Source organism: Condylura cristata, unplaced genomic scaffold, assembly GCF_000260355.1.
Source record: "Condylura cristata isolate star-nosed mole 26May11 unplaced genomic scaffold, ConCri1.0 scaffold00002, whole genome shotgun sequence".
In the NCBI taxonomy this organism is placed as follows: Eukaryota; Metazoa; Chordata; class Mammalia; order Eulipotyphla; family Talpidae; genus Condylura; species Condylura cristata.
In genome coordinates this window covers 24940129-24967748 of record NW_004567103.1, presented here as the reverse complement: position 1 = coordinate 24967748, position 27620 = coordinate 24940129, and the positions used below count along the sequence as shown (strand labels likewise).

Here is a 27620-nt window from a genome sequence, read left to right as displayed (position 1 = left end):
AGTGCAGTGCTTTAACCCGCTGCGCCACCAGGGAGGGCCGGCATGATCATTCTTAACCTTCTCTTTGAGACCTATATTGACAGCCCAGTTTACTGGATCCCTCTCAGCTGGTAGAAGTAAATACTATGGGCTGAACACCAAGGAAGGTTACAGGGCCAGGGTCTGCCAGTGTAGGAGATGGGCTGTCCGGAGGCAGGGCCTGCCAACCATACACAAAACTCCACTTATCTGGAGAAAACACCACTTTGTCACATATGAGGTACCCTAAGACTAGCCAGTGAACTCTATCCAAGTCCACATTTCTTCACACCTAATCTACTGTGCAGTCAATAAAAGTGAATACCATTCTCAACCCTGATCTCCAAAACCTATATCCATTTATTTTCTTTCTTAATCAAGAGGCAGGTGTGAATTTTTTTCATCCTTCCTGTCTCCTTACATCTCAACATGTGGAAACTTTCTCTGCCATGGTATTTTGGTTTTAATGGAGTGTCAGGATACATGACATATGGTCAGTAAGATTGCCTTGAGAACAGAAACTGTGAGAACATTTACATGGGACCCAGAATGGGCAGGACCAATGGAAGAGGGGAACAGATGTCTCTGGAACATTTATTCCTTCCTTCTTTACAAGTGATGTTAAATCGCCATCTTAGGCAGGGAGGAGGGGTTCTCTGGAAAGACTGAACATCAGGGCTTCCTAGTTTTCTGTCACGTCTGTCCCCTACTGTGCTAGCTCACCGCTCCTCTCAGCCAGCCCGCCGTGGATGACTCTGGCCACCAGGATGTCCCCAGTCATTTCATGGCGCTTGATGGTAGCTCCCTGGGAAGAGAGGACAGTGGAACCCCTCTTTTACTTGCATGCTCAGTGTCCTGGTAGCTTACCTCAATCGAGCTCTGGTCTGACCAGGCTCATGCATGTCTTCAGAAAGGAAAGATCATTCACCTTGGCCTTATGAAGTCTCATCCACACACAGACACAAAAGACTATTTAGAGCCTTTGGAATATAGAGAAAGCTCTCACATTTACAACTTAATCAAAGGGACTTTTCTTAGAAAATTAAGTTAATGCCTGACTTAGCTTCTTATTAAAAGGAGAAAAAAACTTAGGTGAATACAATGGAATTGAGTGAAATAAGTATATAAAAGTCAAATAACTGATAAAATAAAATCTACAAGACCTATTTCCCACATCTCTTTGAGAAAAGAAACCATTAAACAAAAAAGTCTTTTTTAGTGAAAACATTACAAATGTGCTTGAAACCACTGGTGAAGATCATTAAGACTGTTGATAGTCATCCATTGTTATTATGGATTCCTCTCACATTTTCTGAATGCCTCAAAGTATATCTGTCACCATGGATAGGACTATTGCCCCATTCACTACTTAATTTAGTTAATAATTAACTCTGATATAATTCCGATTGAAAGGAGAAAGTGATTTCCTTACCAGGGGCTGCTGGTTTTTCACCAAACAGACAATCTTCATGGCTTCCTCACTCTCAGGGATATCGTCTGGCAAGGGGGGAAGAAGGGGTTCAAAGTCCTTCTGAGCTACAGTGTCGTGAGCACTGAGCAAGGCCTGGCATGAAGAGGGAATAGGAGAACCAATGTCACACACAAGACACAACCAGGAGGTTGTGAACACAGCAGCAGCCTGCAAGACAAAGGACCACTGGCGAGCCCGCCAGGCACAGTCCTCACATGGCACCCAACAGCCTACTTCATGGGGATTGACTCAGTCTTCTTAATGGCGGTAGGGCAGGTACCACTGTTCCTGTTGTACAGGTAAAGGAGCAAGATACAGACAGGCTAAGCATTATATAATATGTTCTTTTCACATTGGCTAAAATGTATTACTAGGAGACTTTATTTCCTGGAAAGTCCTATAACCCAGGATGCTCCTTTGTGTTTGAATGACAAAACCCCTTAGGTAATATGTTTCCTAGTTAAGGCAGACTGGGGGGTCAGGAATGAAAACATCTTGCTGGTTTAATTTGCCAGTGACACTCAAGGGCCCATGAGGAACAGAATGGGAAGGAGTTGCCTGGCTTAAGAAATAATCAAAGAGTTCCTGTTAATTGTCCACGGGGTTGAATTTTCATTTCATTGGTTGGGGAAGCAGTCATTCCACAGCCCTGCCTGAGAGTATGGATCAGAACTTCCTGGAACTCAGAGAAAATCACTGGGGTGATTTTGTAGATTAAAATTTTGACTCATAAATTCTGTTGTTTCAACTAGAGATGATCTCTTAAAAGTTCTACAGATTGACACCACAATCTGTAAGTACAATGAGATGGGCTTCCATTCTTCAGTCAAAGGTAATTCATTTACTAGTCACCATTATATTCCAAAGTTCTGCACACCCTTTATCCAAATTTTAAATATTCCCAAGTTGCAAAGGAAGTGCTACTCCCTCCCCCCAGTTTTAGAGGGATGATGGCTTTGGGGGGAAATTAGACACCATGGAAAGTTTTAGATGCCTCCTCATAAATATATTTGTCACCTGAGTGATAGTAGTTACTCCTGAGTCCCATATCTTTATGTATAATCTGTTGGTCACTCATGGACAGTAACAGAATATCTCTACAGAGAGTGCACTTTATACCTACAGACTTTGGACATTTCTTACCTCTTTCAGCAAGCACTTGCCTTAAAGTGTGGAGTCTGGAGGATTTGTTTCAGTTCTTGGATCTCATGGGAAATTGGGGCTTCATGTAATAGTTCCATGACCTGGTTGATGGAACACAACATTCTGAAATTTTAAGATATCTTTACCACTTATTTACCTTACCAGGTTGTATAATAGATATACTGACTAGCCATGGTAATAGATTTTCTTAGGGCTTTTTTGACACAAGCTATGAAATGTCTGTCAACTGACAAATTCCAGATGGAAGGGAAATGCTCTGGAAAAATCAGAATTTCCATTGCTAACTTATGTTATGACCTCCCTTTTTTTGTATAATCATAATATAAAAAATATTCTGAGCAACCATCAGTTTGCAACTGGATTGCCTTAGCTTCATAAATTGTCTACCTGGCTGGGGCAAAGTATGAGACACCCCAGGGAAGGAAATTCTTCTTTGCCTGGGGACAAAAGACAAGCTCCTGGAGAGATAAGACCCCTTGAACATCAAGACTCCTTTGTCTTTTAAAACAAAAAGCAAATCTCAGATAAAACTCCCAGGGCATAAGGGCCCATGGACAATTTCCTAACATGATTGACACAGGTTTTGCTTAATATATAACTGTGTGACTTCCTCTTAATTTACCCTTTTCTTAAACAATCTCTAACTACTCCCTGCTAGTCTTAATTAACCTTTATCTAAAACAAAGACTAACTACTCTCTGCTAATCTTAATTTAGCCATTAGCTTTTCTTTAGACTATCACTGATGACTCTACTAACACAATTTATTCCTTCCCTAGCACTCCTAAATACTTTGCTAACAGCTAATCCTTTCCCAGGCCACTTATCCTTTGAAGTTATAGTTAAACATCTGTATACATAAAAGTTATCACAAACATATATAGTCTGGTGTGCCATAAAGTGTCAGGAAGAGGATGCATTGTTCTCTTCTTCCTTTAGAACTTTTTTTTTAAGCTTTTTAAAAATTACTTTATTAAACAACAAAATTATATAATTCTGAGTTTATGCTAACAATTAAAAGCATATCAGTATTATCAGAAATGATTAAAGAAAAAGATAAAGGTGAACTTTTCAAAATGAAATAGTTTACGTTAACTCTATGGTTTAATAGTTATAAATCCTATATATAATGCCCATAGAATATTTAATTTCTCAACTCAATGTTGTAGTATCATTTGTTTGGCTTTTTGTAGCTCTATTTTGAGATTGCTACATTCTTTCCTCATCAGTTCCAGTTCTTGTTCCAAACCATGGATCTTCAGGTCACAGCTCAGTTTTTCCAACTCCCAGTGTGATGAAGATGAATTTAAATTCCTTATCACATTTTGTCCAATTTGCTCTTCAAATTATCTCTATCAATGCAAACCTCTCGATATGCATGATAAGCCTTATTTACTTGTAGAACTTTTATTTTTTTTTTAAAGATTTATTTATTTATACAGAACCAGGGTACAGGCCAGAGATGCGGAGGGTGAGAGGATTCACCAGAGACAGAGTGGGGAGCAGAACAGGCAGAGTGGCGAAGTACACTGCTGAGGGGAGCAGGGGACGGGTCAGGAAAGGTCTGCCACGCTATGTGGTCATCTCCGGGGCAGGCGGGAATCGAACTCATGTGGAACTGGCCTTAAGCTTCTTAGTGCTGTGCTTTAACTCACTGTGCCACCAGGGAGAACTTTTTTAGAACTTTTATGATAACTTTTTTGATAACTTTTTTATGATTTCTTATTAACTTACCTGATGCATTATTATAACTACTTGCCAAACAATATAAATAAAGACCTGCTAAAAAGATGAGTAGAAAGACTTGCACCCAACTTTGACTCCATGTCTTCCTTGCTCCCACTCTCCTTTACTCCTTCAAGGAATCTCCAGACGACGCCACTCCCACCTTAAGACTCTGCCTGTTCTCCCTCTGAAAGGGAGATTTGGGCTGGTCCCCGACACTTTTTCGTCTTTAAAGTCAGAACTCGGGATCCTTCCTGGTTCACCAAATTTTACTGCAGTAGAAAGAATGTAAGATGTGGGGTTGATCTAATCCCATGTGCACCAGCCCTGGTACATCACAAGCTTGGTATATAAACTGACAGAATTTCAAGACACTGACCCCCTAATAAAGTAGCTGTTTGCTAATGTGAATGCTTTACAGGCAAGTTAATGTAGCTGATTTTTCTCCAGGTACAAGCTCAAGATACCTGGAGAACTCAGCTTAACCCCATGGGATGCTCCATTCTTCAAGTGCCTTATGGGAATACAGTTAATTGTATTTCAGGGTTTATCACTTGGTTAGCAATTTTAATGTTTGTTTCAATGAAAAAGGGCTGAACAATAAAATTAATTATTTTTTGTGAGTGTGACTTAGGCATATGTTTATAGATCTACTTTCTGACAAAACAAACTTTTCAAATTCTAATCAGCCTGTGAATCTTCATAAATCAATATCATTACACAGAGTAAAATGAAAACAAGAAGTTCACTAATATTTATCTCAGTACATGAGGACTACAACTGAATGAAATACATGTGTGTGTTTTGCTGTGGACAACTGAGAACAACTTGAGTTGTTCATTTCTAGGAATTAAAGGTAGAGTTTTTTCCTTTTTATTCTATTTCTTTTAATATTTTTGGGCATTAAATAATAAAATGGATTCTATTTACTTATCCATTTGACAAATATTCATTGAACATCTATGAAAATATAGCAGTGAGAAAGCAGACAGAAATACCCATTCTCATGAAATATATTTTTTCTATTGGGGATACAGGCAATAAGTAAAATGTAGAAGTAAAATAAATGTTTTATTTAATATGAGAAGAGTTAAGAAGAAACATAACAGAGAAGGTGAGTAGATAAGGAATCTGACAAGGTGATTGCAATTTTAAATGAGATGACTAGGGAGAGCCTTGGTGAGAAGATGACATTTGAATGACAACTGGAAGATGAGGAAGCAAATTATGTGGGTTTATGAGAAAGCACATTACTAGCTTTGGAAATAAGAAGTACTAAGGGCTTGTGGCAGGAGTATGTCTAGTATGTCCTTGGTTAGCAATTTTAATGTTTGTTTCAATGAAAAGGGCTAAACAATAAAATTAATTGTTTTTTGTGAGTGTGACTTAGGCATATATTTATAGATCTACTTTCTGACAAAACAAACATTTCAAGATTCTAATCAGCCTGTGATTAGAATCTTGACAAGATATCAACATGACTAAAGCAGAGTGAACCAGAAGGACAGCAGACAGTGCAAAGTCAAAGGAGAGATGGGGCTACATTGTGTTTGGCTATGTAATGACTTTGATGGCTACTCTAATATGGGACATTATTGGGGGAGTTTGAGCAGAGAAGTGATGTGATTTGAATCATCTTTTTGTCTTTGGTTCTTTGACAAACTAGAAGGGGTAAAGATAGAAGCAGGAGATCAGGGAGAAGACTATATTCCAACTACCCATGTAAGAGATGATGATGGCTTATACGGTAGCATGGTAGAGAGGGTGAGATACTGCACTTACTTTGAAACATCGGTTGACAGATTGAGAGTGAGGTATGAGAGAGAGAGTCAAGATGACCCCAAAGGTTTTGGCTGATGTACTGCAAGAACAAAGATGTCAGTGTTGAGAGGGAAGAGTACCTTGGGTTTGGGGGGATTGCCAGAAACTCAGTTTGGAAGAGGTTCAAGGGGTCTGTTAGACATCCATGTCAGATGGGAAAGAGGCAGGTGGATATGTGTCTGGAGGTCAGTGAAAGATCCAGATTATAGATAGAAATTTTGGATTCATTAATATAACACTATCACCCTGTTCATATAGGGTACATTGAGTCTGAAGTGTAGGGAAAAAAGAGAAACTGATACATGCTAAGTATGTTTTTTGCTTTGTTTTGTTTTAGCAAGTCAATTTTCTTTCTTCTATCAAAACTCAATTAGAAACACTTATTAAATGCATAACCATCAACCAAACTTTTCTATTAGTCTCTAAACCATTCAAAACAGCATTGACAGTAATATGGTGCTGTTTCTGTGAATTAAAAATTCTCACCTCATGGGATAATGCCTGTGTTTGAAGTATCGCAGGAACAAGCTTCTTTTCTTGAAATTCCTGGAGGCAGTCATAAACCTGAGGGAAGGCCATTGGTGGGGGGAAGACTGAGACAATGTGACAATGAACACTTTACATTTGAGGCTCTCCAAGGGGCAAAAACAGCCTGGGCAACATCACAAGCAGTTGGGTAGTCTGAGTGTGTTGAGGGAGGAAAACCAAACGGAATTTGCTTCTTATTCAATATATTGACATCATCTTGGGCCTGTGACCAGTAAGCACCCTATTGTGGAAGCAATTTCCTGATTGATTCTTCCTTGTGCTTCAACCTGCCCTCATGACCCATACACAAGAATCCATTAATGGCAGTAGCACAGATGCTATGACTAGTCTCCCTGGACCCCTGGTGTCATTAGTGTCACACAGAAAGACCATGTGTACTAAGAAGACCCCTCTGTGGGTGGTGGTGTGGCTCCTGCCTCACATCCAGGTCCAGCTCCATTTTCTTTTCCCCTCCTCCAACACTTTGTCTTTGCAGTCAACTCAGAAAAATTGAAAATGTTTAAAAAAAATTCCCTATTTTTTAAAATCAGAAAATGAGGTATCTATAGGTATGTTTAGGTATCTTAAGTTTTTCTTACCCTGAATATTTCTTCTTGCTCTGAATTTTGGCCGAAATCCATATACTATACAATAGCATCTATTTTTCTACTATAATATTCCTCTGAACAAATGTTATTAAGAAAAATCCCTTTGAAGTTATTTTTAGGTGTTTTTTCTTCATGTTAGTATGAAGTGTGCCCTGAATAAATTTTAAGTGTGATAAATGAAATGCCTGCTTCATCCTTTGGACTCAAATCACCCTCTCAGTTTGAGGGAACTTAATCATTCCCACAACCACACAGTGGGGCTCTAGTAATGTCTCTAGTTGTCAGAGAAACGAAGTCAAATTGGGTGGCTTTCGTGCTTCCAGGGCTTAATTGTAGGCTGCCACTAGGAATCAATCTTTCCTAACCTTGTTCATTGATTAAAAAAAAAAAAAAAGGTCAAATGTTTACTCTTGTTAAATAAACTAATGAAAGGTGGGATTTTCAGGTGGAGACCAGTAATGATCTGGTGGCGGAGACCTAGAAGAACCTGTGCAATAGGCAGCTGGGCTGGGCATGTGCACTGTGGCTCAGGTCCAAAAAAGGGTCTGACAAAGAGGCCAGGACACATACACTTCTCTGTACTCTGCACTTGTCTTTTTTTTTTTTTTTTTTTGCCTCGGATTCTCCCATCAAAATTCCAACGTTGCCTTTGCTGACCATTAGAACACTGTCCACACTGGGTTCTTGGCTTGTATGAGTACCAAAGTCAGCCCAGCTCCCAGGGAAGCTTTAGTCTTGTTCCAGGAAAGTAATTTCTCTCCCAGAGAAAAAAGGCCTTTGCCCACTTGGGTCTATGCTCCCCTGTTCTGTCTCAATGCTTGAGGTTCTCCTGGAAGTGATGTCAGCTGATGACTGATGTAGGGAGCAAAAAGCACACACAGCCTACCAGTGATGAGCAAGGAGAGGAGTTCATGACATTAAAACTCCAACTTCAGCTAATCTCCAGATTAAAAAATACCTGACCAAAAAATCAGGCAGTTTCCCCCCAGCTTTATTGAGATGTAATGGATGTATAACATCGTATACTTTGAGGCATGTAATATGCTGGCCTGATACATGTATATATTGTAACATGATTATCACAGTAAGATTACTGTGTTAGCATCTCCATCATCCAACATAATTACCATTGTATGTGTAAGATCAATTCTCTTGGCAATTTTAGGTATACAATACAACTCTGATAAATACAGCCAACAGGAGGTCAATTGGACCCCCCAGAATTTATCTTATAACTTCAAGTTTGTGCCATTTGACCCAACATCTCCCCGTACTTCCTTCCTGAGACCACCTCCAACCCTTGACAACTATCATTGTACTCTCGAATTCTATGAGTTCCACTATTTAAGATGTTAACATGCAAATAAGGATGTATAGTATTTGTCTTACATTGTTGAAATTTTTCACTTAGCCTAATGCCTTCTAGGTCCATCTATGTTGTTGCAAAATGGAGGCCTCCCTTCTATTTTATGATTGAATAATATTCCATTGTATATCTCACTTCTGCGTATATGTCTGAAGGAATTCATACTTATGTGAAGAAAACACACCCTAAAAATAACTTTAAAGGGACTTTTCTTAATAACTCTTGTTTACAGGAACATCATGGTAGAAAAATACATGCTATTGTATAGTGTATGAGATTTCAGGCAAAATTCTGAGCAGGAAGAAATTTTCAGGATAAGTAAAACTTAAGATATAGATAGCTCATTTTCTGATTTTAAAAAAATGGGCAATTTTTTTTTCCAATCACAATTTTTTAAAACAATATATTTATCTTTACATCATTTTGTGCCTTTTTCCATCTCAGTTGTAATCCCCATGGGCTTCCCATCACCAGATCACCCATGTGCCATCACCTTTTTTGATCCCATTCCAAAATGGGGAATATTTTTAAAAGCATTTTTTAATTTTCCTGAGCTGACCTCAAAGACAAAGTGCTGGAGGAGGGCAATAGAAAAGAGCTGCCATATTCTTCTCCACCTGCTAGTTCCTTCCTAAGCTAAGAGGCTTGTGCGCATCTCTGAGGATGGCCTTTTAAGAATTTATGGCAAGCTGAATTTTTCTGCTGACAAGTGTCATGTTGGGTCAGCAGTGTCTGTGTCCGCAGAAACCAGTCCTTCCACCACAGTGCTCACCTTCAGCAGAGCCTGCAGCCACGGAGAGCGGAGGAGATCGTACAGGAGACACACCCCAGCCATGTCCCTGCTGTAGAACACATCTGGGTCTTGCAGCACACACCGCAGGACCTGGGAGGGATCTAGAAAAGAGGGCAAAGGAGGGGTCTCCAGTGGGGGTGTCAGGAAAGTCAGGTGTAAATGTTAAAGGCGACTTAGCTGGGACGTGCCGGAGGAGCTTACGGGGAGTGGGGACAACCGGATTTAAGCCTTCAAGTCTTCCCCATCACTTGCTGTGTGAACGTCAGAAAGTCACCTCTCTGAAGCCCGCTTCCCCTGTGGGAAAAGGGAAAATGCGTGCTTTCCCACAGGTGGTTGCTCACAGGGACAGAAAGCTCCATCGGAGCACACAGTTGTTTAAGACGTTACAAGAATAATAACGCTTTTCCCTTGCCAGTCTCACCAGACTTTGGTTTATTCGTTGTTTCCTGGATCTTTCAGGATCTTCCTTTAACGCAAATATAGTTACTTGACTTTACCGTTTCTGAAAATTCTGATTCAAAGTGTTACTCAAACACTCTTGTTCCTGATAGACTTTTTTCTTTCTTTCTTTCTTTTTCCCAGTAGGCTTTTATTATAACAAATCTTGGGATTCCACTGATTAGATTAGGGGCTAAATATAATTTTAGCAAATGTTTTTTTGGTGTGTTTTCATATTTGTTGCAAGTGATTTTTAAAAAAAATTATTTATTTGGCCCTCCTTGGTGGCGCAGAGGGGTGAAGCACAGCACTAAGAAGCTAAAGCCACTTCAGCATGAAGAGATCCTCGCCCCATGGCATGACAGACCTCTCCTGACCCGCCCGCGGCTCCCCTCAGCAGTGTACTTCGTCCATCTGCCTGTTCTGTTCCCCACTCTGTCCCTGGTGAATTCTCTCACCCTCCGCATCTCTGGCCTGTCTCCCAGTTCTGTATGCATAAATAAAATCTCAAAAAAAATTCATTTATTTATGCATACAGAACTGGTGTATAGGCCAAAGGAGAGGGGTCAGTGAGAGGATTCACCAGAGACAGACTGGGGAACAGAACAGGCCAACTCATGAAGTACATGCTAAGGGGAGCAGCGGGCGGGTCAGGAGTAGATCACCTCCTGGGTGGGAATAGAACTCATGCGGAAGTGGCTTTAGCTTCTCAGTGCTGTGCTTTAACCTGCTGTGCCACCAGGGAGGGCACACAAGTGATATTTTTAATGTACATAAGTTAGGAGGTGGTAGATTTAAGTAAAGCATTGTGGGATAGGGGGGTAAGGTTGTGAATTCACCATTTCAATTTCTTTCCATCAGTGTTCAGTGCTAGGACTTAACACTGATAATTGCTAGGACTTAACACTGATAATGTTAGCAGGACACTCAGAAATGAATGACACATTCTTTAAAGCAATCACTAAATTTATCAGAATTTCTGCCCACTCATTTGATCGCATAGTCAGATTATAAGACTTTTTTGGTCTAAGAAGTAATCCTGAAGCAACATACCGCTCTCCGGAGTGGTCACTGTAGAAAACTTCATGTTCTTTATGGGCGGATCTGTTTTTTTGTTTGACTGTATCATCCGCTGGAGCTTCTAGAAGCAGACTGATAAAATCAAATAGTTCACTCAGTCATGCTGGCCACACAACTCTTAGGATATTGGGATATATTTTCGGTATTTATTAAGCAAGTTAGACATTGTGCTACTCTCAGGGATATACATCAAATAAAAAGTTCTGCCTTGTAAATTAACTTTCGAAACTAACCATCACTAGCTGTGTGAAGGAGAAAACTACTGCTTTTTAAAACATTCCTGTTGCCCTCTATTTTTTTTTTAACAAGCAGTAATTATTATATTTATTTTCTTTGCCAACTTGATTTCACCATCATTCAGAGCCCAGGAGAAACTTCCCTGGTGAACTCCACTCAGGTGTTCTGTGACCTCTCTTTGGTAACATAGTGTTTCATGTCACTGCTCACAATTTCAAGAGTTATGGGTTCCTGCTAAAACACAATCTTAGGGTTCCTTTCCGATATTCAAGAAACAGAAACTCAAAAAAATAGTAGCCTAGCAGCGTAGTTTATATCTTGCTCAAGTAAACGTTCAGAGGCAGAGACAATCCTGGGTTAGGAGGTTGCCTTACCGCAAGAAGATTTCAGTGAACAGCCTACTCCAGCTCATTGCGACCCACGCTCTGAAGTTTATTTTTACATCATTTTGTGCCTTTTTCCATCTCGGTTGTAATCCCGGTGGGCTTCCCATCATCAAATCACCCGTATGCCATCACCATAATCCAGTGCATCTCCATTCCCCATTCTACCCCTTTATAATGTTTCTGGTATATAGTTGTTCATTATTATTATTTTCCCTGCTGGTCCTTTATGCTCCTGCTATGAGTGAAACCATCCATAATCCAGGATTTTTTTTTTGAGGAGCATTTCAAATTAGTTGTTAAAAGACTAAGATATTGAAATTTAGATGGCTGAAAACCATTATTTAGAAGCTAGACAGACTGTGGGGTTGAGCCAGAGAGGTTGTCCAGAAAAAATTAGATCATTATTACATTGTCTTTAAATTATAAGGCAGTGAGAATAGCAACACAGCAAACTGCTAAGAGGTATCAGGCAGTTTCCCATCCATGCTCGTAAGTACTACAGTTTGCTAGATTCTACCAGAACTTAGAACATGCGCTTTGTTTTGTTCACCTTCACCCAATCTTAGGATGCTGCCAAGCCCAGCTGAATCAATTAAACCTGCCTTTTCCTTTGCTCCAATTTTTAAGCTTCTATTGAATCAAACACCTACCTTCCAAGGGAGGGAATTGAGAAGGGAAAGTCAGAACAAACATAGAAGAAATTCATTACCATGTAAGCCACCCAGTTTCTGGCATTTTTGGCATAGTAGCCCAGAAAATGATTTTCTCTTTTCTTCCTCAGGCAACTAAGACAACTGTAAACTTTTGTCCTCCTAACAGTTACCATGCTCCACAGATCTCTTAGGCATTAGCCTGTTCAGTTCCAGTCAGTCTTGTCTAGAGGGTCTGGAGAGCAGACACCTCGTTTGTTATGCCCCTGCTGTCACCTCAGCATGTGTGACAGTGCTTCGGAAGAGGCAGGAAAGCCAGAGGCCAAAATCTAGAGGTAAAAGTCTGAGAACACTCTGAGGAGTTCAAGGCGGCTGAAGACCTCAAACTGGAGGTAAGAGGCAGCAGGGATTTACAGCCCAGGCTTCTCCCCTCCTCAGCCTGGTTATACTTCAACCTCCTTTCTTATAGCTTTGATATAGATTTGAAATCACAGGAGGTAATCAAATGCAACCTTCATTTTATAGCTAAGGAATCTTGACACTCGAAGAGGTGTGCAGTTAAAATTTTGAGTGAAGTAAAAAATTGTGCTCATTTCTGTAACTAAGTCTTGGAAGATTAGAGAGCTGGGCACAATTTGAAGCCCCTTCCTTGTCTTCCTTTCATGCTTCTGGACCAACTTTGTCAGTTGCTGCCTCATGAGAATTCTTGATTGAGACTAGTTAAATCCCCAACCATTTGCAATCCTGGACTGTTAAGTAGCAGGAAGGATGACCCATTAACCTAGAAGTTGCATTTGTGTTACTGAGACCTGAGGAATTCTTTCCTAACAATCACTTTAAAATTAATCAGTATTTTCATAAACTTTTGAAACGTAGTGATTACAATTATAATGCCACAGCTCCTACAACTATTATGCTCATTTTTCAAAACAATGCTTTCTACTAGAAAGAGCCCGAAAAAACACTTGCAAACTGAATGAGATACTGTGTGTACAAAAAAAGCAACTAGCTTTCTCGGCGTCAAAATGCCATTTAGTAGAATTATAACAAGTTTAAAATGATTTTTTAAATGGTCATACTTTAAAAAATGACTTCTTAAAACAACTCTTTTGAAATCATACAATACTGCATAATTTGGGTTATGATAAAATTAAACCATTTGAATTATTCAGAATTATATTAGCTATAAACAATTAGCAGAAGACCAGACATTTATAGATCTCTTCTGCTAACTGAGGATAATTTGGCAGGGTCTCTTACCTGCAGGACTGCAAACATGCGGTGTTGCTTCTATCCAGAGGAAAGTGTTTGAAAATACTGCCCAAGTCACTTCACTGTTCTAAATAAAATCACCTTGCACATCCTCTGATTTAATCCACAGAAGCCTGACCCAGCTTAACCACTAAGTTATTCACAAGCCTCCCCTGGTCACAAATCTTCTTATGTATCCCTTGCATTGAAATGTCTAAAATAATTTTCAACCTTCACTTGAGTATTTTTTCTCCCAAATTGCCAGCACATAGTTAACACTATGTGCTAACCAAAAACAGTATTAGTGTTGATTGTATCAGAATAACAGCCACCTCACAACAGAAGAGAGAAATTTTGATGAAAGAAAAAAAATGTGGAGATACTGGAGAGCCAGTTGTCTTATCAATCTTATTTTCTCATGTTAGGGTGAGAAAATGAGGGCAAACTCTTCAATTAGTATGAGCCCTGTAAGTATTAGTTCCTTTTGGGAAACCCTCTCCCCGGCAACCCCCCCCTACTGATGTACTGTTCTGAACTTAGTTAACCCATTCTGCCTCACACTGGAGCTCCTTTATTTGAAAATGTTATTACTGCAGGAAGGTATGGAGGAAGAATGTTTGAAGGCACATGTCACAGACAGTGAGACAGCATATGGCTGTCTGCAAGGCAAAGGGGCTTCTCAGCTCCTGTTGGCCTAAATTAAACATAAGGCTTTCCTTCCTCTCCACTATGGATGAAAACACAGCTGGGAAGGTGATGCACTTGTGATTGTTTTGAGCAAAGCATATTTCATCAAAAGCATGCATCTTATTAGTTCTCATTTTCAATTCATTTTTACTTCATGAACTTTTAATGCATAAGCCAGCTATGAGAAGATGTCTCTGGCAGTATGATAGGAAAGGGCACAAGGACTGAGCAGGCAAGTGCTTCAACAGTGAGCAAACCACAGCCGCACCTTCTCTACCGGACAGGTGTCAAGGGGTTGACATCTGCCGCGTGCTGCTGCAGGTGTGGATCACGCATGGGAGAGAGCTGTGTCCTGTCACATGAAAGCACAGTGCTTCCACTAGAGACACTGGCTTGGAGACTTAGGACTTTCCCCAAGAGAACTGAATTTTAGTTGTTACCTAAGAAGCATAAAATATGAAGAATCTAAAGTATCGGGACTGTGTCACTGGAGACACCAATAAAAAGAATTTTAACATGTTTTTCTTAGTATTGAGACAGCCTACTATCTTGTCAGAATTACTCAGGGGGCCTCATGCCTTTCTTTGTCCATTTCCACAATTACCCCTATGTCTCTCTCTTAAGAAGTCAAAGACATTCAGCGACTGTCCCATTAAAAGCTAAATGTGAGGGTCCTCCCTGGTGGCACAATGGGTTAAAGCACATTATGAAGCTCTCTGAAGCCACCGCAGCACAAGTTCAATGCCCAGCCAGGGAGCTGACCCACATGGCGTGGCAGACCTCTCCTGACCCGCCTGCTCCCCTCAGCAGTGTACTGTCAGTTCTGATCACCACTCTGTCTCTGGTGAATCCTCTCGCCTACTGCCCCTCTGGCCTGGATGCCAGTTCTGTAAGTATAATTAATAAATCTTAAAAAAAAAAGCTAAATGTGAAATCTGTGTTTATTTAAAAGTCAAAATGTTCCCTGATGGAAACAGGTGTTCAACATGAAGTAATCTTTAAGTGTTGGTCCCTCTCAAGGGACATTCTAGGACAGGAGAGGCTTCTTGGGGAGACACTACAAATGGGAGGTGCTAAATTAATGCCTAATATTCCTAACCAAGATTTTAAATTCTCACTGTCCTTCCTTGAATCTGTCTGAGAGAAAAAAATAACCAGTAACTTCTTATTCAAATAAATAAGTTCTTCTAAGACCTTTGCCCTTGGATTTAGCTAGGATCACAAAGTTCACTTGCTCTTTGCTGGCAAGTTTATTTATTTATTTTTAAATTGTGACCTCTAAAACTCCAGGCGAACCTCTAAGGCCAGTATAAAGAAGCACAGACTACACTGTGAGTCAAAAAAAAAAAAAGGAACTCTGGGTTTATTTTAAACTTTTGATCTTCTGTACGTGTCTTTTTTTTTTTTGCAATCATAAAACCACCTTATAAAGATGAATGCTTTTTATTATGAAAATTGCTGTTACATTACAGCCAACATCCCAAAACAGTATTTTAATAAACACTTGTCTTGATTATAAAGTAGAGCAGAAACCATGATCCTTTTTCAAACCTAATTCAGATATGCTGATGTTCACTTAAATCAGAAACACAGTCCGTACGCTCACCATGGTGTGTAGGGGATGAGATGAGGAAGAGCACCTATGTTATTCAAAACAGCTACTAGGGTTACTTGTACAGTGTTATCCACATTGGGGAAAAAGAAAGGGCAAAAAGCAAAACACTAAAATGATGAAGTGTCACAACACTTTTGAGGCGGGAAAGCCAGAGCTTATTTCCTTTTTCGTCCCCTCTGTGAGTTCAGTGTGAGGTAGAGGGAAGAATCAACACCAGGCAAGTCAAGGGTGGATGCAGTTCACTGTGTCCATATCCCCCAGTCTTTAGTCCTGTTCCAAACACAGCCTGCATGCAGAAGTTGCGCAGGCGCGCCCTCCCGGGCCGCGGGGGACGGCGTGTTCACGTGGATGGGGCGGAGCCAGAGCCAGCGTCTGAATTCCAGTGTATTCATTCTGTGGCACCGTTAAGAAACCAAGAACACAATTCCTCGTCTCGTTCTTCCAGTAGGAGGCTCCTATGGGACTAGCCCATGTTTGAGGATATTCGGGGACGCAGCCATGTTTGGGGGTGGGGTGGCAGTCAGTGCATAGGACCTCTCCCATCAGGAACACCCAGATGGAAAAGCTTAAAAAAAGTTAAAACTGCAGTTGAAAAGTTCCTCTTTCCCCTTCCCCAGCAACAAAGCATGATGCACACATGATTCCAAGGACTCCAGGAAGGCAAAATGTGGTTACTGTGGTTTCAAGTACAATCTGCTCTTTGCAAAGGGGTCTGGGGGAACTGCAGGCAAACCAGAAACTTTTGGGAAAATATTTCACAGCTTCTTGGATGTAAGATGTTATACTGAACTTTTCTTATTATCTTACATAGCTGGCATACTCTTTACTAGAGGAAAGAATATCTTCTCCTTTCAAACAGCAGGTGTTTGTGGAACCTAACATAGGCCAGAGAATGGTATAACCTGACTTCTGCTTCTTTTTCAATAGTCCCTTTAAAATATGTTTTTGTTTTTTTTCCTGGGCTCAGAGCTCTGATCATTAGTAAGGCTCAGAAATAACCATCAAAACAACACATTCTAGTTCCAACACCACCAAGAGGAAGCCAGATGGTGCTGTGCCACACTGATTAGATAATCCACTTGTCAAGCTGTCGCGCAGCCTAGTTAAGCTTCTCACGCTGGATCTGGTAGTAACATGCCTGGGGAAAAAGTTCAAAAAATTTCAAATTTACTTTGAAAGAGATTACATAAACATAGCAATGCTCATGGGACTACAGAAATGAAACCCTGGTAATGGTAATTGCCCAACAAAATTTATCACTTTCATTTTTCTGCTTTCTTTCCCTTCCCCACCCAAAGTCTGCTGTGCCTAGTTATAATTAGGAGGGGTAAAATTTTGTTCATTTACCTCTAATTCTAAAACAAACAGAAGTGTTCACAACTGTATTTGTCACTAGTAAATGCAATACCTTTGCTAAATCACTATTAATTATATATTTAGATTGTGTTAATCATTACAAGGAATATAAATAATGGTAATCAGAATCTTTTATTATGTTTAATAAAGACATAGATTAACTATCATGCCAGACTTAATGAGCCAGAATTTCCAGAAATACATTATTAATAAGTATGCCCAGCTGACTCTGAAAAGTATTTAGGTTTGGGAGTTACACTATAAAAAACATCTCATATAAATAAGATGTTTTCCATTCTTTATTCTTTAGGATAAATCTCCAGGGATAGGATTACTCAGTCACTTTACAAACATTTTTGATGACTTCAATGTTAATGGCAACTGTTTTTCAAAAGGATGACTGCCATTTCATGCATTAACAGCAATGAGGGAATAATACTGACTTCATCATAATCCCACCACCTTGGGATATGATTTTGAAACATATTTTCTCTATTACCAGGCACGACGACATCTCAAATCTGCATGACTACATTACAGACTGGGCATTTTCCTATATAAATGTATTAAGTCAGTTTCTTCCTTGTTGACATTTTTAGAGATGTCTCTGCATGTAACATAAATACTAATTATGTAAAGTCACTGGTGGCCAATATTCCCCTCAGTCTCCTTACCATTTCCAATCTATTTAATAGGAATGTGATGCTGTTATTTAAGTTGTAATTTTTTTTTAAGAATCTATCCAAGCCAGAAACCTGACATTAAGTTCTAGTTTCTTTTCTCATTTTAATTTGCCAACCGTTTTTCCTCTTCCTTTTTCTCTATTTAAACTCTATAAAGCATCTTAATTTTCTATGTGGATAACTCCACCATCCCAACAGAATAATAAGTTATCCTGATACTTTGCCCATTGATTAAATAATTCTTCTCCATTTTTGTAGACGATGTTTCCATTTTCATATGTGATTTTTTAAATATTATACTGGTTTAGATGGGGTTATTCCTTCTGTTCAAGTATTCACCTATCCCTTTAATGGTAATATACTGTCTTAATTGCAATTTCATAATAATTTTCTAATGACAGAATTGTTCTATTTTCCCTCTCAATCTTCAGAAGTGTTTTTTCCCCATTTTTATTTGCTGTTCTTTCAACAAACTTCACAGTGATTTGACCAAATTCCAAGAAAATTCAAGATGGGAAAAGTGAGTAGAGACACCCAGGCCAGAGAATTTCTTTTGTAATCTCTTGGTTACAGTAAACACAAAGGAAAGGGGGCGGGGGGAGGGAAGATGCAATTTAAACTCCTCACATATATACTGCTCTCTGTTATAAGGTCGTTCCATTAAATAGTTCTGCTGTTGGACACTTCCTTTTTGGACACTAAGAATTCTGTTTCTTTCCCAGCGTTAGTTTTAAAAAGATGGTCTACCTTTGGGTAATGAATAATCTGCTTTAGGAGTCTGAAGAATAACTGGCTCATTCCAGTTTTCTTTACTATCATTTCGAAATATTAACAATGTATATGCTTTAAAGGCACTTCATATCTGCATTAAACTTTTGTAGAGAACAAAATGGTTGACAGATTTATAATATGGCACATGAAAGAAAAATGTTAAGATTTAAAAAAAATGCTAAATAACCTCTATCTTACCTTCAAGGTGGTGAACATTATACCCTGCTCCCCATGCTGGAGATATGGGTCCATTAGATCCTCAATGAGGTGCACCTCAGAGCCTAAATTTCTAATCCTGTCCAAGAGAAAATGACATTCAGTTATTTCTGCTCATATGGGCATTTCCTTCTGAATCTAGCTGAGGGGAAAGGGAAGAAAGAACAGCTCATCAAAAAGAATACTGTAACAGAAGGGGAGTGTATTTCTGTCATTATCTCAGAAAAATCTAAGTGCAGACTTGTTAAGATAATGATCACTAATATTAAAATCAGAAAGGTGTGGTCACCTGGCCCGTAGCACCACATATAAGAAGACAGGAAACAAGTCATCCATGGACCACAAGAAGTCTTCCTGAAGTGACGCCAGGACACTCTGAGAGATCTCTTCAAAAGTCTGCTGAATGACTTTAAGTTTGTCCGATGGAGTAAATGTTGTGCTATTGTTAAAAAAAGCAATTCTATTAATTCTTAATACGACTGTTTGGTATTAACATTTCAACAATGAACTCTTCCAGGACCCTCAGGCCTCACAGTGAACACATTGGCCGAGTGCTAGAAGGAGCAACCTTTTGAGAAAAGCATCCACTATATATGGCTCATATGGAGAAATCCACTAAGTTAAAGCTCATCCCCTTTCACACATGTAGAATATTATTTTCCTAACATGCTCTTCTCAGAGTGAGAAGCATGCTATATTTCCACTTGGCTGAAGATGTGACTGTGCAGAAAATTTCTGGTAGGCTCTTTACCACTACTGGAAATACAAGGGCCTTATAGTATAAAAGAAAACCCTGACATCTCAAAAGGACCTTTCCGACCTCCAGGCTGAGTTTGACACCACGTGAGAGTGGAAGGAGGCAATTAGCATACAGTAGAGATAAGATCTCATCAATATTTTAACAGATCACCATTTTGAACTATGTGATTTTACATCAAATCAGAAATTACCTGATCTGCTGAAGACATTCTACAGCTGAGGCAAAACATGCATCTTTTGTGGTTGGTAAAACCTACAAAAAGAAAATTATTAATAGTGATCAAAGAGGGAAGCTATCTTTGGCAGTAACAATAGATATAAATGATACTGTTGGCACATCTTTGGTGCATAACTAAGATTTGAATAGATTGTCTCCCAAAGTAATATGTAATTTTTCTGCCATGTTAAATCTCTCATACCAAGGAAAAGAATATTTGCTGAGGAAAGTAAATCTACTATACCTTTTTACTCTCTCCCAGGATTGACAAGGTCACTGGCCAAAATTTCCTACAATGGAATCCATAAATTGTTAATATAAAACGTTATTTACGGTAGATTAACACTGGCTTCCCTGCACCCATTAGAAATAACTTTCAAAGATAAGCTAAGTTGTAATGAACATTCCAGAAGTAATTTAACAATTTTTGTAGTGTTGCTAAAGGTATTTGTAATTCTATATACATCAAGGACTCTACATATTTCAGATATTATAAACATTTACCAAAATCTTTCCTTCATCCAATTTAAGTTCAATTTATTATTATTTCATTGAAAAATATTTACTTTTCAATTAAGATTTTTTTAATAGCACAAATATATAATTATTGAGTAATGGGGAAAGCAACTTCATCATAGCACTAGAAAGAAAACATAACTTAGCATTCCCACAATGAGACACAATGCCCTACAACTAAAAGAGCACTTCTACAATTTCTAAAATAGAAATTGTAGATGAGGAAGATGGGAAGAAATAGAAAAGAAGAATGTTAAAGACTAAAATTAGTATTTTATGAGAATGTGTCATTATCTGGATTTTGCATTAAAAAATTACAAACTATCAGGCAGGACGACACATACTTAGTTTTTACAAATACACACATAAATAGAAAATACATTTAGATAAATAATCAATTTTCATATTCATCTTCAAAATTTCTCAGAAAAAAATTATTGAATTTTTTTTAGTAAGACACATGAGACTAAGTAAATTATAAATCATATATATATAGACATCAGTACACCAAATTCTGTTTGTATTTTCAATTTAAACCACTTAGTTCTACTCATAACAACTGCACCTACCTCTGTACCCCAAGAAAGCCCAGAAGAGCAATATCTGGCTGCTTATTTAGTCTCAAAACACATTCCCAGTAAATATCCTCCTCACGATCATTATCCAGAGCATATAGCATAAACAGTGGGGGGTAGAGTCGAGGTAGTAGCACAGGAAGCAATAATCCAGAACTGGTAACTACATAACTACAAAACATTGAAGAAGAAGCAACAGCATTAATATTAACAATGAATACGGAATCAACAACCACTTCGGATTCTAGAAGATGAAAGATGGGAAAGGTTGAGTAAAGAAGCAGTTGTAATATGCTGTTTTTATATGTGGAATTAACATGAGTTTACCAATGGCCACAGAGTTTTATCTTGGACCAAACATGAATTCTTTTGTTTTGCAGCTGCTTTCTCTAGGTTGTCCTAGGTCAATGTGATGTTAATTTGCTCAGGAGTCTCAGCTCCAGTCAATTTGTGGCTGTACCTTTATGTGGTGTAGCTGATAGAACTTGAGATCTAGAAGGGACCTAAGAGGTCACCTAGTCATTTTAGAAATAAGAAAACAGATGTAGAAGAAAAGAGCTTTTCCTTGGAATTTTTGGGATAAGACCATCCTTTCTTCACTCTCTCCACCCAACTCCATTTACCCTGGTTCTGGTGACTCAGATCTGGAATCTGACTTCCCAGTACAAAAGGATTTCCTTTCCGTTGGCAGAGGAGCGGAGAGTGGAATTGTGCTGCCCTCTTCAGGAAGCTCTGGAAACAAGAACCTAAGGAATAATTTGAAAAAGATAATTACACAATTTTACTTCTTGAGTGGCTAAAAAGAGTGCAAAATCACATTTCATTATTAAAGCTATTTAAGGACCCATGAAGTGAAAGTTTCTGTCAGGAAAATATTTTAATTCCCTGAAATCCTTAACTTATATTTCTTGTAGTATAAAACTGAGCCTGTATAGCTAATGAATATCACTAGAGAAATGTCATGTATTTGGTTTTTTTTTTTGGGTCGAGTTACTAAAGAATAAGAATTCTGGTCCACATATTCTTTTCTTACTGATGAATCTTATCTGAGTTCAATTTGTATTAGCTCTTTGAGCAGCAATAATTGTTTTTACAGTTTAAACAAGCACCAGTGGAAAACTCTTAAACATTCAAAATTAAGAAAAAAAAATCCAATTAATGTGAAAATTTAAATATTTTTCAAAAAATGAAGTCAAAAGTTTTTCCACATGACCAGCTGCTAAGCTGTTGAGAATTGATTGTTTCCTAGGTTTTGAACTTGCCCTAGATTTTATCTTTGATCTCTTCTATGCAATAATCGGCTTTAGCACAAACATGTGTATTAACTTCTTTATTTTTACATACCTAAATCATAACCCTTTAAAGGTAGTTTGTAATGTTGTCTGTTTTCATAGACTTATACTTTTCCCTGCCTCTGCCTCTAATTTTACAAGTGAGAAAACTAAAACCATCACAATCATCTCTAGCTAATGTCAAAGATGAAATGTTTGCTCCCAGGGACCTTTTTTTAGTTGGTCACACTGCTTGTTGAAAACATGAAACGTTTCCAAATGCATTTATTAATTTGGAAGTTAATAATATAAGAAAGTTTTCTGGCACCAATTCATAAACTTGTATGTAGTCATCTCAATATAGTAGCTACTTGTTGGCTTAAACCCAATGAAAGACCTTGAATTTCACAAGTTTCTAACCAGTTTGCCACTGAAATGCTGTAAATATACTTGCTTGCTTCTCACTCTTTGAAGTCTACATGCAGATATTCATTTATTATTTAGGCCTCCTTGGTCTAGTATTTAGAACCATATCTTACCTCCAGCCTCTTCCTCTTTCTCTCTGTCGTATTTATCATCTGACATACAATATATTGTTTTCTTTGTCCCCACTAGAATGTAAGGCCCATAAGAGCACACATTTTCTTTAGAGGGGATGGATATTATTTACTGATTAATTCCTCTTGGGCCTTGTATGGTAGTTAACACATAGATTTACTCAATAAATATTTGTTAAAACATTGAACAAAAATAATGTTGCTGTCAAGGGATAGGACATAAATACTCAGGGAAAAGACTTCATGTTCTGACCTGTGGTCAGGTTCTACAGGCAGGATTTTGCCTAAAGATCATACCCAAATAAGACAACTACATTTACTACCAAAGTTAAAACAAACAAAAAAAAAACACATTTATTTTAGTCTTTATAGTATTTAATGAGTGAGAGAAACACAAAGTAAGTAACAATGGCTAAGTGTCATCTTAAAAAAATATTTATAGCACAAAGCAAAAACATGTTTTTATTACTTAATACACTTACAAATCTACACCATAAAACCATTTTCTTAATGAGTAATTCCTATGCTAGACTGGAACCTTACTGATTCTTCACAGAACTGTACTCTCTTGATTCAGGATGAAGATTCTACAACTTGCAGGCTTCAATGAAAGATCTCTTACCTCACCAGCTGGAAAATCCGCCTAAGGTAGGACTTGATCTCCTTCACAGCCTCTTGCAGTAACCTACGGTTGGCTCCCACACCTACGTATGTCATTCGATATACCGCGACCAGGGTCTCCATGAGCCTGCCCAGAGGGTGCAGGGGAGTGTCACAGGCCTGAACAGGAAGAGAAGCAATGAAGCCAATGTGCATTGAGCACAGAAACATTCAAGCAGTAAGAAGTAAATCATAAATATAAACAATTTTCAAAATGTTAGAAATCAATATTTTTGAGTGTTTACCCAAATAATATGGAATAGGCACCCCTAATATTTTTAATCACAGAATCCTTTCAACATTGTGAGAAATCAGCTTCAAATATATTAATATATTGTAACAGAAAAGGTTCTAACAAACTTCAAACTTCACACACAAAGAGAAATGTTACCTTGAAGAAAACTAACTGCTTATGCTGTAAAACAGCTACTCTGCAATTTCCCTGATTTCTTTCTTTATATATAATTTATTTATATACAGAAGAACTGGGGATAGTATAAGCTAGAAGTGTGAAGGGTGAGGGGATTCACCAGAGATGTGGGGAGCAGAACAGGATTTACTGAGATACAATGCTGAGGGGAGCCGCGGTAAACAGGAGAGGTCTCCTGCACCATGTGCGTCACTTCCCTGGCTGGGATCAAACTCAGGCCATAGCAGTAATGGGTGATGGCACTGAAACTAAACCTCTAGGCCACCAGGGAGGCCTTCCCCTTCTTTCTTTTACGATTCCTTACTGTTCCCCATATCAATATATGTAATACTTTGAACAATAGCTGATCTTACAGAAGAGAAGAGAGCATAACCAAGGGGTGAGGGCAGGCTACTTTGTTTATCATCTCCAGTGCTAATGTTACCAACAAAAAGCCATTTCAAATTATCCCAGTTCTTTTTTTTTCCTTTTCAGATTTATTTATTTATGCATACAAGAACTGGGGCGCGGGCTAGAGGTGCAGGGGCGGTGAGAGGATGCACCAGAGACAGAAGGGATAGCAGATCAGGCAGATGGATGAAGTACACTGCTGAGGGGAGCAGCGGGCTAGACAGGAGAGGACTGCTGTGCCATGTGGGTCACCTCCAAGGCAGGTGATTGAAATTGCACCAAAGCAGTGCAGCCAGCTTCACAGTGCTGCGCTTTAACCTGCTGCGCCACCAGCTCCTTCTACCCCAGTTCTTAAGCATCCCCTTGAACACATTACAAAACTTAAGTTCTATTGTGGTAATAGGGCAGTGTTCGTATAGAAATGTGCACTTAGTGGCCTGAGGATTAACAAAAGAAATACCAAGAAAGTGAAGGATCAGAGTCGCAGAAAGTGCACACAGGCTTGGATGACACATGGAGGTGGCTGCACATTAACTCACAAGTCCAGTGCACTGGTGACTCTGGTTTACCTTTATTAAGTATTTCTTGATGTCATCATATTTTTCCACAGAGAAGGCTCCAACATGATGAGGAATGAATTCCAAACTTTCCAGTGTCTGAGTCTGTGAACGACTTAATATTTCTGGACTATAAAAAGAGAATAGGAAGCCTGTTACACATTCACATCAACAAAGCTAGGTGACTGCAAAGCACACACGAGCATGCTCGCCAATTGGGGGAAGAGAAGCCTCCTGCAGGGTTTGGGCCAAATGAACTCATAATTAGTGACGGACCTGCAACCAGGTCTATGTAACTGTCATGCAAAGCTGCATTTAATATTACTTTGTATCAGTTACAAAATATTAATAGATTTGGTGCCAGTATAAACCATATTGGGAAATACTATCACATTAGCTTAAAGAGAAAAATTGTGATACATGTTTTAGTAACAAGAGAAGGGAATAGGGAGGAGAGGTAAGGAAGAAGAAAAACAAATCCAAGGACAAAGGAAGAAATGACAATGAGTAAGAAAATTATGAGGTTGCTACAAGTATGGCAGGGAAATGGGATGCTCTGGACGAGGAGACAGAGCATACCCATAGTGGTAGTCAATCGAAATGTTTGGTAATGGCACTCTATTGTTAGATTATAATCAATTAAAAACAGTGCACAAATACACTGTGCTGTTTTAGATAAATAAGATACATATGGCAGCAACATGGCTTTATATAAAAGTTCACTCATTCTCACTCCTTGAAAACACTCAACAGTCGACCAAAATTAACTGGAGGACTGAAGTCTCAATGTCTGGCAGGCTGCAGCAGTGAAGGCTGTCTGTCTCCATCACGCAGGGCAAGCCTGTAGCATTAATCAATCCTGGGAGTTTGCATTTCTTCTACTGATGAAAGATTAGAAGGTAAAAAATCATGAACTTTGTGTATTATTTCAAAAACAGGAAAAAAAGAAAAGAAATCAAACTGCCTTCTACACTGTAGGGATTAGCAAGTTTGTTAGGTCCAAATGCTAAGCCATACTTGGGGGAGTTCTCGGCCAAGGAAATATAAAGAAAGGCAGATGAAGAAAAGAAAAAGAGAGGAAACAGCAGAGAAAGAGAAATTAAAAGCACATCTGGGATTTTTCTTTCAGCTCTTCAAATTATTGGCCGCTTCTCTTTCTGATGACAAATATGCAGCCACGTGAACTGTCTCCCTGCACCTCTCTGCATGAACATCTGTTTCTCCAGGATGCGGAGGGGTTTTCTCTGCTCAGCCTCTTAAATCTGGAGGCTCACGTTTTCCATCAGACTTCAGAAGCATCATAGTTTCTTCAAATATTTCTCTAATACCCACAATTTTTCTCATCTCCTTCTTGACACAAATATTAAGACTTTTAGAACTGAAAATGTCACCTTTTCCCACATTTTTTCAAGTTCAGCTTGGATAATTTCTATTAATCTATTAAGTTCAAGGTCTTATACTCATCTGCTTTCCCCTCTATTCTGCTATTGAGTTTGCCATGCTTTTTAAAAATTTGGTTATTGAATTTTTTAATTCTAAAATTTTAATTTGATTCTCCTTTTCATCTCCTTTGCTGACACTTTAAGTTCTAGTATTTGTTTCAAAGATGTTTGTAATTGTTTATTAGAGTATTTTAATGACCGCTGCTTTAAAGTTCTTCTGACATAGTCCCAAAATTTGTATTAGGTTATTCTTGATGTCTACTGTGTATCTTTCCTCAAAGATTTGAGAATTTTGTGATTCTTTGGCTGGCTAGTAATTTTGGTTTGTCTCCTACACATTTTGAGTATTATGAGAATCTGGGTCTCCTTGTGGAGTTAAGCACAGCAGGCCTGAAACTGTTCTAAAAGACCTGAATATAAGGCTCTTGACTGATACCTGGGAACAATTCTTCCTCTATTAAAATGAAACATTACTTAATTGGCAAAGGTATTTTTCTGGCTATAATCTGTTTAACTTATGGTAAACATTTGCTTTCTTTATGGGACTAAGAAATTTTGGTCATTGCTAAGCATAGAGGGCTTACATAATCAGCATCCAATAAACCCTTAGATATTTCTATTGAGCTTTCCTATGCAGAAAAATTGTACATTTTACATTTTACCACTGGGGTGGGGAGTGTTTCTGTGTGACCTCTCACAGAAGGGAGAGCATGGAAAGCTTGCACATAGATTGCTCAAGACTCTGACCATGTGTTCTTCCCCTATAATCTGACTGCAGTATAAGTTTTACTTGTGAGACCAGTTATATGTTGAGTCTTCTGAGTCCCTTTAGAGAATCACTGAATATGCAGGTAATCATGGATATCTCTGGAACAGCTGATGGTTTTGTTTCAGACTTCTGGGGACTGTGATTCCATTGTCAGTTCACTTCTCCAAGACCTTTTAGCCGTCCTATTTGGGTCTGATCTATAAGTACACCTCTCCTGGTCAGTCAGGGATCCAAGTAGAAATCTACCGCTCAATCAGTTCTCAGAATATTTGTTATATGCTAGTTAGGACCAAACCCACACACGCACAGTGTATCAGTCTGAGGTGAATGCAGGAATTCACAAACCACTTTACAGGGTTGGTACCTAGAGTTGTCCTCTTTCCTTTACCTCCCCAACATTTTCTAATTCCACTGACTAGAAATTGCCTACTTCTATGCCAGCAGGTAAAATAGAGAAGCCAAAAAAAAAAAAAAAAAATGTGGCTTGGTCATGACCCTTGGGCCTGAGGATCCACCAATGAGAGAAGATTCTACTCTTTCTATAGTTTTGACTCTTGCAAATATCCTGCCCATGAGTGTTCCAGCTCTGCCATTACTTCTTTTGCCACAGAACT

At 38.7% G+C, this 27620-nt stretch overlaps 2 protein-coding genes across 2 annotated transcripts in view; both read right to left on the bottom strand.

Moving 5' to 3' along the window:
- Positions 1–11060, bottom strand: part of MPP4 (membrane protein, palmitoylated 4 (MAGUK p55 subfamily member 4)) — a 35318-nt gene extending 24258 nt beyond the window's left edge. Inside the window, exons 1-6 of the mRNA XM_004674388.1 lie at positions 10985–11060; positions 9473–9594; positions 6685–6762; positions 2653–2733; positions 1451–1582; positions 742–823 (exon numbers count right to left, since the gene is read on the bottom strand). Of these exons, the coding sequence (XP_004674445.1) occupies positions 742–823; positions 1451–1582; positions 2653–2733; positions 6685–6762; positions 9473–9594; positions 10985–11060 (571 nt within the window). The remainder of the gene's footprint in view (positions 1–741; positions 824–1450; positions 1583–2652; positions 2734–6684; positions 6763–9472; positions 9595–10984) is intronic.
- Positions 11061–15518: 4458 nt separating this feature from the next.
- The window catches only part of ALS2 (amyotrophic lateral sclerosis 2 (juvenile)), a 61341-nt gene continuing 49239 nt past the window's right edge, over positions 15519–27620 (bottom strand). Inside the window, exons 26-34 of the mRNA XM_012727722.1 lie at positions 24808–24925; positions 23381–23538; positions 21554–21676; positions 20925–21101; positions 20084–20129; positions 19814–19875; positions 19153–19302; positions 18846–18942; positions 15519–16975 (exon numbers count right to left, since the gene is read on the bottom strand). Coding sequence (XP_012583176.1) covers positions 16937–16975; positions 18846–18942; positions 19153–19302; positions 19814–19875; positions 20084–20129; positions 20925–21101; positions 21554–21676; positions 23381–23538; positions 24808–24925 — 970 coding nt within the window. The 3' untranslated portion in view covers positions 15519–16936. The remainder of the gene's footprint in view (positions 16976–18845; positions 18943–19152; positions 19303–19813; positions 19876–20083; positions 20130–20924; positions 21102–21553; positions 21677–23380; positions 23539–24807; positions 24926–27620) is intronic.